The sequence below is a fragment of the Pseudogymnoascus destructans genome (genome assembly GCF_001641265.1).
Source record: "Pseudogymnoascus destructans isolate 20631-21 unplaced genomic scaffold scaffold_13, whole genome shotgun sequence".
Lineage (NCBI taxonomy): Eukaryota > Fungi > Ascomycota > Leotiomycetes > Thelebolales > Thelebolaceae > Pseudogymnoascus > Pseudogymnoascus destructans.
In genome coordinates, this window is record NW_020167532.1 from 62,759 (window position 1) to 72,943 (window position 10,185).

A 10,185-nucleotide genomic window follows, 5' to 3' on the forward strand; every position below is an offset into this window, starting at 1 on the left:
CTCTTGCTGCCTTCATGAATTTGAGGGTGTTCGGTGGGGATGCGAGCCATATTTGAAACTACAAAAAGACTGGAATCGGAAGTTGAGCTGATCCCATTTCGTGTGATAGCGGAAGTGGACAGATCAACCAAATCGCTAGAAGAGCTTATTGAGGACATAATTCGTTCCTCAGATTTCCACAGCTAATACTTATCGCCTTCGCAGGTTTATGGCACCCAGTATGTGCTATTGCCAGTCAAAGTCGCTGGTATCGAATGGATTATCGAGTTTTTTATCATTTACGGCACTATATCCTACAACATGTTCCTTGGTCGTGGTTGGCCAACAGCAACTCCATTTTTGATTCTGCCAACTCTTCTCACCGTCGCTAGTTTATGCTGTCACCTCTATTTTGTCAACTCCACCAGCTTTACCCCGTTACCTTCCTCGTCTTGTAGCCTCTACCACCATCTAGGGATGGAAGGGGCCCGAACCATGTACAGGGTTCCAGGTTTCAACTGCATGGCGAGGGTACGCGCCAGTTGCCTTGTCGTGTGAAACTGTACTGCTCGGGGGCCGCCACGATCTTCTAGCTTTCGCCTCGTCCCAGGTGTGTTGGGTGGTAGAGATAAAAAAAATGCATCCGACTCATATCCCCAAGCTTTTCTCGTTAATATCACCAATAAATAACTGAGTGACCAGGGTCACCCAAAAAAATGTATGTAATACTATCGTACGCAAAGAACGAGACAACCCGTCATCTCTCCTGCAGTCCCCAAACTTCAGTTATCGAGCTCGTCTATATAAAAATCCAACCCCCAATCAAAACACCCCATCATCATACATACATAGTCGCCTTCCAGCAACTAAAATTAATACATACTTACAACCTCACCCTCCCATCCTGACCCCCGCCCCCAAACAACCTAGTCACACTCCCCTCCCCCCTCGAGTGTCCCGACTCCCCATCCCCACCCATCCACTTCGGTTTCTTAATCCCCTCACTCAGCCCCTGAATCCACTCCGGCGTCTCAATAGTATCAATCGTATTCCTCACTCTATGTCCGAACGACCCGAAGAACCCCTCATCCCCAGTCTCATTAACATGCGGCCGGACACTCGAATTCACCCTCGACGCAGCTGTTGAGCGTGACGCAAGGTTAGACGCAGCGATGGCGGGGCCGTTGCTACTATTACCAGCCCCAACTCGCGGATTGCGCAAGTGCGCGAGCGAAGCGCTCCCGCCGACTTCGCGCTCGATGAGGTCGCGACCTTCGCGCCACCCGCCGCCGGTGCCGTAGCCGGTGACGTTTTCATTGTCGTCGCTTTCGTCGTCGTGGCTGAACCCCAGCATGCGCTTCGCCTTGCCGTAGAGGTTGAATAGGGTAGCGGAGACGGGGATAAGAATGAAGATGGGGAAGAGGTAATCAAAACCCATGCCCAGGGGTGTAAGGTTGATGAGTTTACCAAGGAACTTGTAGAAGACTGTCTCCTCGTAGACGTCGGGGGTGAGGAAGGTCATGAAATTGTAGGAGAGGGGGACGGAGAGACGGGCGACTTGCATGGCGTACCAGAATGCCGATTCGTAGCCTGTGTTGCGCCTGACGAGCGCGCGGCCGCGCCAGACTTTGACTTCGGTCATGGATGTTAGAGCTGCGGCGCACATGTAGAAAATCCACCCTGCTGCGATCATCTGCCCCAGAAACCCGATTTGGCCGCGGTCGCTGTTGGGATGGTGAACTACGGTCCGTGATATGACGGAGAGGTTCGAGCTGACCAGCTTGATGACTTCAGACCAGACGATGCATACTGAAGCCAGGGACAAGAGGCCGCCGAAAAGGATCCTCATGTATGGAACCATGTGATAATAATATAAATAACGAGTATATGGCGTGAAGAGAGTGAGGCGCTCAAAGAACGATGCGCGAGGGGAAGATGCCGCAATCTCGAGTTTTTTGGAAGCTGCAGAGTCCAGGATAGCCTGGGTTGCGACGGAGTTTTGGACCAGTCTGTCCCATTCATCCATGTATCGGATTCGCTTATGACGGGCTCTGGTGAGAGATCTTGTAAGATCTGCAAGGTAATTTTCTGTTATAACAGTCGGCACGGACACTGCTGGTATCGACATCCGTCGCGACGTCGTCCTCGGTCGTGACTCTGGTAAGTTACAGAGATCTCCAAGTTCTTCAATCCATTCCTGGAAATGCATAGCAGTTCCTGATTTCCTCTGGCTCAGCAACGTAACCTGCGCCTCTAGCACCTCCAATCTCTCAATCGAATCATCCATAGATTCATGGATCTTCGGAGCCGAAGCTTGTATGCGTCGCAAACTCTCACTAATATCCGCCTTCCGGAACAACGACCGAGGAATCGCCACCAATCCATGTCCCATCAAGTAAATAGCCAGAATCAAACCCCACACATACGCCAATGCCATTATCAGCGCCTTCAACGAAGTCGGCGTCACACCGGCCGAGATGAAGACGTAGATCAGACCCAGGATACCCGATCCGAAAACCATGGCTTGGTATTTGGCGTTTGAGCGCAGAGAGTACATCAGCTTCGCCTGGACGTCGCGGTGTCCGGCATCTGAGAACTCAGCGAGGATGGGGAGGATGAACCAGGTCAGGCCGAAGGTGAGCCAGTATGTGATCCTCCAGGAGACGAGGAGGGCGCGCTCCTGCAGCCAGATACCTCTTGTTCCATCGTCGGTGCCGGCGTTCGATGCGAGGTCTATGGGTACTAGTAAAACTATGCTCGTCGGTAATGCTAAGGCGAAGAAGATAGGCACGAGTATGTATGCGGGTGTGGTTCGTAAGGGCAGGTAGTAGCGCAGTACCAAGATGACGGCGAGCGATATGACGATGAGGCAGATGCCGGCGAAGATCTCGGAGCCGATGGGCGCTGAAGATAACAGCATCGTGTGTCCCGTTGCTTGTTATATCATTTGTTTGTTTCTGTTTAGGGCCGCGGAGTACACATCGTATTTCAAGTTTTGCGATATGGGGGACGATTGCGGATATGACGGTCTTAAGGGGAGAGACTCGATGATGCGGCCCCGGCATAAGCTAAGCCTGATATGGAGATATAAGGGCGGTGAAACCAGGCACAATGTTCGTCATCGGCACCCAGAGGCAGATGACAATTAGACGCAAAATTACTTCCAGGTGGTAACGTGAGCGAGATTATATTTTTCCACAAGGACTTTTTCATATATTATCGTATTTGAAACTATAGCGACTTGAATTTGAGTCCAAGCACTTCACACTCTCCGTTTTCAAAATCTAGTTCGAGTGCCGCGCAGGGAAGCACGAGTCTTATCTCGAACCTGAGTGGGCATCAAATTTGAATATATCTGAGTGCGCAGGCAAATCCATAATGTTGACCGACAAAATCCGCCTCTCCGGCCCCGAAACCACAGACCCAGAAGACTACTTCGGGCAATCCCTGGGCGTAATCTTCCCCGACGACATCACCAACCAGCACGGCGACCCCTACCACGCCGTCATCTACCTCTCACCCCGCTTCGGCGAGATCAAGCTCGAGCTGGCCAATCCCCAGTGCGACGATAACCGCAAACTCTTTTCCCACTTCCTGTGGAACTCTGGGCTCCAGCTGGCGGAGTTTATTGAAGGGGGGGGGGGCTGGGATGTGAAGGGGAAGAAGGCGCTGGAGCTGGGCGCGGGAACGGGTCTCTCTGGGCTGGTGGCGGCGAGGGCGGGGGCGGAAAGTGTCATTATCACGGATTATCCGGCGCCGGAGGTCGTCGCTAATATCAAGAAGAATGTGGAGGTGAACTTGCCGGAAGAGTTGAGGATAGGGAGGGAAGGGAACCCAGCAACCTGTCTTGTAGAAGGTCATGAGTGGGGGAAATTGTCTGAGGATGACGATTTCGTGCAGAACCATAAGGGTAGCTTCGACGTTATCCTAGTCGCTGATTGTCTGTGGATGCCATGGCAGCATAAGGAGTTGATGAAGAGCATAGCCTGGTTTCTGGGCCCTGGCGGAAAGGCTTGGGTAGTCTCCGGTTTTCACACTGGTAGGGTGAAGATGAGGGGGTTTTATAACGCTGAATTGCTCACTGAGCATGGTTTGGAGGTGGAGTCGATAGTTGAGAGGGACCCGGAAGGGCGCGAGAGGGAATGGGTCACTGATAGGGGGGTTGAAGATGTGACGGAGAGGAAGCGCTGGCTTGTTATTTCGGTGCTGAGGAAGAGAGGATGAAGGCGCTGGGAGTTGTGGTTGATGGGTGACGCTGTGTCTTTGAAGAAGCATTGCCAGGGGTCTTTGGACTTGGGCTAATAGCCGCCCCAAGCGAGTCCAACCCATTTATGAGGTTTAAGTTACATAAGAAGGGTTGGGAAAGGGTCGAATAGAGTCAGAGGTCGAAATGAAATGGCCATTGGTTCGATGGTAATGCTCAAGGCCCATGGGTGATCTGCATTGCTTCATGTTGTGTCTTTCGGAAGAGTAGGTGATGGTTGACGCTATAAAAACATTACAGAAATATTCAACGGAAAATAATAAAAACAAAAAATGAAGGAACTGTAGACACACGACACTAGGAAGGAGCAATATTATCGAATAGTAAGCACTTACTCCTAACGTTACAAACATGAAGTCATCGAAGGTGCGGCCCCTTTGCTAGCAGCGGCACTGTGATAATTGCCGAAACCTAAAAATAAGGTACCGGAACGAGGCCGATTTGACATACACCGATGTTCCTAAACAAGGAATTTTAGATTATGAGATAGGTTTAACGAACGAAGAGGTATGCGCGTTCCTTTCCTCTATATGAAGTCGGTCTTTCCTTCCCCCTTTATGAAGTCGGTCGCTCCTTCCTTAGTTAATGGGTCGTTACTTCCGTCTGGAGTCGGTCGTTCTTTCCCTATTTGAATATTTCAAGGGTCGTTCCTTCCTCCTAAAGCCAGTCGTTCCTTCCTTCTGAAGCCGGTCGCTCTGTTCCTTTAGAGCCGGTCGTCGGTCGTTCCTTCCTTAGTTAATGGGTCGTCCCATCCCTCTCGAGTCAGTCGCTATTTCCCTGTGCAATCAGTCGTTCCTTCCATCCAGAGCCGATCGCCCTTTCCCTATTTAAATATTTCAAGGGTCGTTCCTTCCCTGTAGAGTCAGTCGCTCTTTCCTGCCTTTTGCAGTTCGTTCCTTCCCTAGTTAATGGGTCGTTCCTTCCTCCTAAACTCAGTCGTTCCTTCCGTCTAGCGTCAGTCGATCCTTCCGTCTAGAGTCCATAGCTCTTTCCATATGTAAACATTTCAAGGGTCGCTCTTTCCCTTGAGAATCGGTCGTTCTTTCCTTATTTAATGGGTAGTTCTTTCCCCTTAGAGTCGGTCGTTTTTTCCTTATTTAATGGGTCGTCCCCTCCGTCTGAAGTTAGTCGTTCCTTCCCTTTAATAGGTCGTGCCTTCCCCGTTTCACGGGTACCGCGAGGTCCGGGTAAAGTTTTTGGAGGTGAAGGGGTGATGGGAGGTGGACTGATGGAGGAGGGGGTTTGGGGAGGTTGGGGGGGGTGGTGGCTGGATGTAAGGGATGTAAGGGGGTTTGGGTTTACGTAAGGGGGGAATGGTGGAGGGAGAGAGGTATTATGGAATGGAGTACTTCCTGCACTGGAAATGAGAAGACTTTCTGTGATACGAGGGTAGAAAATGGAGTACTTCCTGCACTGGAAATGAGAAGACTTTCTGTGATACGAGGGTAGAAAAATGGTTAATTTTGTTTGTTTGGCGAGAGAAGCTTGGGCTACTCGGATATTGGATGCCCCTAGATAGCCGTGATGATGGAATATGATGACAGAGGCAGCAAGTTCCGACGGTGATTAATCGATAGGTTTGGACGGCAAGCATCGTTTCCCGTCAAAACTTACCGATTAGTCACCATCGGGACTTCCTGCCTCGCGCCTCCTCTCCTATCACCCCCCCCCAATCTCCGTCACATACTATACGTTCGACCAAACTACATATCTTTCCAAATTGCGGTAGATGCCCAGCACCCCCCCCCCTCCCTAAGCCCTCCCTCTAATCCCCTAATCAACCAAAATCTTCCCCTCCAGCGCCGAGAAGTGCTCAAAGAAACTCTCAAACAACCTCACCGCATGCTCTACATCCTCCGCCCCACCACACTCCCTCACACTATGCATACTCAACTGTGCATTCCCCAGATCCAGCGTCCTCATCCCCAGCGCCGCAGACAGCATAGGTCCAATCGTGCTTCCACACGACGAATCATTCCTCACCACAAAAAGCTGCAGCGGGACCCCCTCCCCCGTCTCCTTGCCCGACTTCGCCTTGCGTGCTATCTCCTGCAGCAGCACAATGCCCGGGGAGCTGGTAGCGTAGCGGGCATTCGCATTAATCTTGATCACAGTCCCCTTATTCATCTCCGGCCTATGATCCGACTCGTATTTCTGCGCATAGTTCGGATTAACTGAATGTGCCATATCCGCCGAGATCAAAAACGACGACGCGAGGGTCTGCTCATACGCCGTCGAGATATCAGCATCTGACTCCCTCCGCACCTTCTCATACGAGACCTCGCTCCCCTCGTTCGCCGGCAACACACTAAGCCTCCGCAGCACAGCGGGGAGTAAATTTGACGCCGCGCCCTGCGCAGTCGTGCTCCCGATCTCCTCGTGGTCGAAGCAGGCGACCAGACGGATGGAGGATTCATCATCCAGCGCGTCAGGGGCGGAGAGCGACTCGATCAGCCCGAGGACGGCACAGTAGGTCATCTCGAGGTTGTCGAGGCGCGCGGAGTAGATAAATTCGTTGTTGAGGCCGCCGCGACAGGGGGGCTGGGTGTCATAGAGGACGAGCTCGAAGTCGATTACATCCTGGACGGAGACGCCGGCGTGCTCGGCGATGATCTCCATGATGTAGGGGTGGTGGCGTTCGGTCATGGCACGGAGGGGGGAGGAGTGCGAGTCCTCGGCCGCCTCGGGCTCGGACTTCTCGTCGGGTTTGGCGCCCGTTCTGTTGAGTTCCGCTGCGACGAGGCCGGCGATGGGGAAGAGTTCCGTCTCCTTGTTTGGGTTGAACTCCGACGACCTGTCTAAGTGGATCGCTAGCGTGGGAACCCGCACGATGGGCCGATCAACTTTAACCAGCGTCTGGACAAAATTCCCCCCCTTATCCTTTGCCATCACACGTCCCGCAATGCTCAGATCGCGATCAAACCACGTGTGCCAGATCCCGCCTCCATACGTCTCCACGCCGATCTGGAGGAAGCCCGAGTTGGTCTTCTTGCTGACGGGCTTGAGGCGCAGGGTGGGGGAGTCGGTGTGTGCCCCGATCATGGCGATGGGGTTGCCGGATTTCCATTTCTTGCCGATGGCGAAGGCGACGATGGAGGAGCCGTTGCGGGTTAGGTAGTACTTTCCGCCTGGTTGCAGGGTGGAGGACCAGGATTCACGCTCTTGGATTGGTTTGAAGGCTGAGGCTTCGAGGCGCTTGATGGCGGATTGGACGGCGTGGAATGCTGGGAGTGTGTTAGCAGTGAGGTGGTTTAGTAGTTGGTGCTTACAACTAACGTGTTGGAGACGACCCGAGGAAGTCGAGGAAGTCATTGACCCTAGCAGCCATGGCGTGTTGTTTTTGGGGAGCAAGAAGTGTGGTTGAAAAAGCTCTGATAGTAGCGACTCTAGCAGCCCTGAGCGCGAGACTGGGAGTCCTGAAGCTGAGGAGGAGTGAAGATGTGGTTTTGGACGTGTGGAGGGGCATTTAGATCACGAGGTTCTAAAGCCGGATGGTGAGCGGTGGGGGGAAGTTGGGGCAAGGCTGTGGACGAGCCTCTCGTTGAGCAGCGCCGTCCACACTTTGGCGATCGAACCGAAAGGGGTGGCTAGGGCGCTAGGGCGGCTACGGCGCTAGGCTGGTTGGGGGGGGGGGTTCAGAGATGTGACGAGAAATAAATATGAACATGTTGCTATGGATGGTGCATTAGAGCGTCGCATAATGTGTGGTAATGGGAAATCAATCGTGAGAATTTTAACGCGCGGCCGGGTGTAATTCCTTTCTTCCCAGGAGGTTCAATACTTACTCTCACCTAGGATTTTCATGATCTGGGGGAATTGATCGCCGCATACAACTTCCGTGGCATGCATGCGTTGGCCGTGCAGTCCTCGCTGGATCCTGAGGTAGGGGGGGAATGTCAATTGCCATATAGTCCGGCTACGCGTACTAAATTGCCAATGTCGTCGCGCCCTCAATTGAAGCAACAACGACGGGGGAGGATTCCCTCCCCGCATTTGATATTCCCTACCCGCCACGTGAGGGCCCAGGTACGAAAGTAATCTGGCGGTATTATTGGTGGGTCCATCAGCCCCCATCCCTTCCTCCCTTCTAAATCATGTAAATCATGTAAATCATGTAAATCATGTAAATCATGTAAATCATGTAAATCATGTAAATCATGTGTTGCTGCTCTAATTGATGCTGATATACATACATCTCAAAACCTCGTACTCTTTATTTTCTAGTTGTGAGAGAACAGCAGCTCAGATCTATGGTACAGTCTAAAACCATCCCCCTTGTCCCTTGCCTTACCCAATCTCGTCAAAACGTCATTCGCCCGCCGCTGGTTGGCTGCCTCGTCCACTAAACTGCACCCGACTGCCGTCGCGCCAACCTCTTTTCTGGTACCCTTAGTCCTGACCGTCACGCTAGCGGGTGGAGTAGTATTGGCTTTTGGTATTGTGTGTGTCGACGACGACTTCCGCGTGTAGAAAGGAGAGATGGGAGAGTAATTAACTGTCTCCTCTCTTTGTGAATGTACGGCTGAGTACAGTTGAGCCTTCGTTGCCGCCGCGGCATCCATGTCCCCATCTATTTATTACTGTGTCTTTGCCTCGATTGGGACTGACCCCAGTACTCGAGTATGTCGAGGGCGCATCGCATGCGCTGTCACCCACTGTCACCCACTGTCACCCACTGTCACCCACTGTCACCCACTGTCACCCACTGTCACCCACTCACTGTCACCTACCAACCCCCCACCACCCCCCCCGCCCCCCCGCCAGCCCAGAGATGAATATTTTCCTCGTCTGTTCTTCCCCGTCGCTGACCTGGTCACCACCACCCAGCCCAACCACCGTCCCTCGTCCTTCGTCGCAAGTATTCGAATTGGGTTAATTATTTGAACTTGGACTTTTTGTGATCATTGTCTCTCGGCCGTAATTCATGCCCTGTTATTTGACCTGCCTCATCCACTGACCCTTTCTGCAGAGACAGGGAGCGCAAGGCAGGGGGGTGGCAGGGAAGAGCGTAGTACCCCATGGCTATTCTATTCCTGCAGCACGAGAACACCACCAGATCCAACTAACGCGCAATTGGAGCGGCTTCCACTCCAAGTACTCCCAACCCTTGCAACCGAGTGATTGTCGTGTCACGACTCTCCACCACCACTACGCCGTACTGCACTGAACTGAAGTACAGTCGAAGTCCCTCCTACAGGAGCTGTTGACTTACAGTCAGCATCACTGAATCTGAATGAATGGTTTTTTTTTCATGTCGAGGGCTTAGGCAGCCGATCTGATGCGGGTGATTGGTGTCTGGCCGGTATCGTGGCTCGTCTGGGTTGGAGCCCCAAAGTGAGCAACACCATCGTCGTTGCCTGCGCGCCATGCCCAGTGTCGTTAAAGAAGGAAGTCCTCTTTCAGCGAACGCCTTGGTCGGCTGGGAATGTTTTGTGCGACTCGGCCTGCGATGGATGGTCGGTTAGATATGGTATGACGAGGAGATACCATGGTTCAGCCCTGCTACACTGCGGAAAGAAAGATGAAGCCGTTCGGAATACATCTTGCTCTATTCCCCTCTCATATGGAGTTCAGTGTAGCGATACCCCCCTCGCTCTATGATTGCCGTCTGATCGTCCGTAGTCAACATGACCCAGTGGATCTGCGCTGGGAGGGGCCCGAATGAACTTGCATCGTGGAGAATACAAGGGCAGCGGCCTCACGCTTGAGATTGGGATGGACCTTTGAGATATGCCAATGCAAAGGAAATGGGATCTGTTAGAGTAAGTAAACCCAGGTCTCACACTCAAACCAACCAACCTTGATAACACAGACAGCGGGACAGCAAGAGGAATTGGCAGATGGAGAAGGGAGATGGATGGAAGGGGTCGAGACACTCTGGAATAACATTGTGAGTTGTGTGCATGTATATTCTAGTAGACGCCGTACTTGTGAAGGTAAGC

At 52.5% G+C, this 10,185-nt stretch overlaps 3 protein-coding genes across 3 annotated transcripts; 1 reads left to right on the forward strand and 2 right to left on the reverse strand.

Moving 5' to 3' along the window:
* Nucleotides 1-85: 85 nt before the first annotated feature.
* Nucleotides 86-2,988, reverse strand: VC83_05196 (uncharacterized protein). Its single transcript, XM_024468820.1, has one exon. It carries the CDS (start codon nt 2,897-2,899, stop codon nt 863-865), a length of 2,037 nt encoding a protein of 678 aa, XP_024323334.1. The 5' UTR covers nt 2,900-2,988; the 3' UTR covers nt 86-862.
* A 159-nt stretch (nt 2,989-3,147) lies between these two features.
* On the forward strand, nt 3,148-4,680 carry VC83_05197 (uncharacterized protein). Its single transcript, XM_024468821.1, has one exon. It carries the CDS (start codon nt 3,358-3,360, stop codon nt 4,201-4,203), a length of 846 nt encoding a protein of 281 aa, XP_024323335.1. The 5' UTR covers nt 3,148-3,357; the 3' UTR covers nt 4,204-4,680.
* A 1,321-nt stretch (nt 4,681-6,001) lies between these two features.
* VC83_05198 (uncharacterized protein) lies at nt 6,002-8,404 on the reverse strand. Its single transcript, XM_024468822.1, has 2 exons — nt 7,520-8,404; nt 6,002-7,467 (listed from the first exon to the last, which is right to left on the reverse strand). The coding sequence occupies exons 1-2, from the start codon at nt 7,707-7,709 to the stop codon at nt 6,017-6,019; spliced, it is 1,641 nt and encodes a 546-aa protein (XP_024323336.1). The 5' UTR covers nt 7,710-8,404; the 3' UTR covers nt 6,002-6,016.
* Nucleotides 8,405-10,185: the final 1,781 nt, after the last annotated feature.

Coding starts and splice junctions, on each gene's coding strand:
- VC83_05196 (XM_024468820.1), bottom strand. CDS start 2,899: ATGCTGTTATCTTCAGCGCCCATCGGCTCCGAGATCTTCGCCGGCATC.
- VC83_05197 (XM_024468821.1), top strand. CDS start 3,358: ATGTTGACCGACAAAATCCGCCTCTCCGGCCCCGAAACCACAGACCCA.
- VC83_05198 (XM_024468822.1), bottom strand. CDS start 7,709: ATGCCCCTCCACACGTCCAAAACCACATCTTCACTCCTCCTCAGCTTC. Junction 7,468..7,519: donor CCTCGGGTCGTCTCCAACAC/GTTAGTTGTAAG, acceptor ACACACTCCCAG/CATTCCACGCCGTCCAATCC.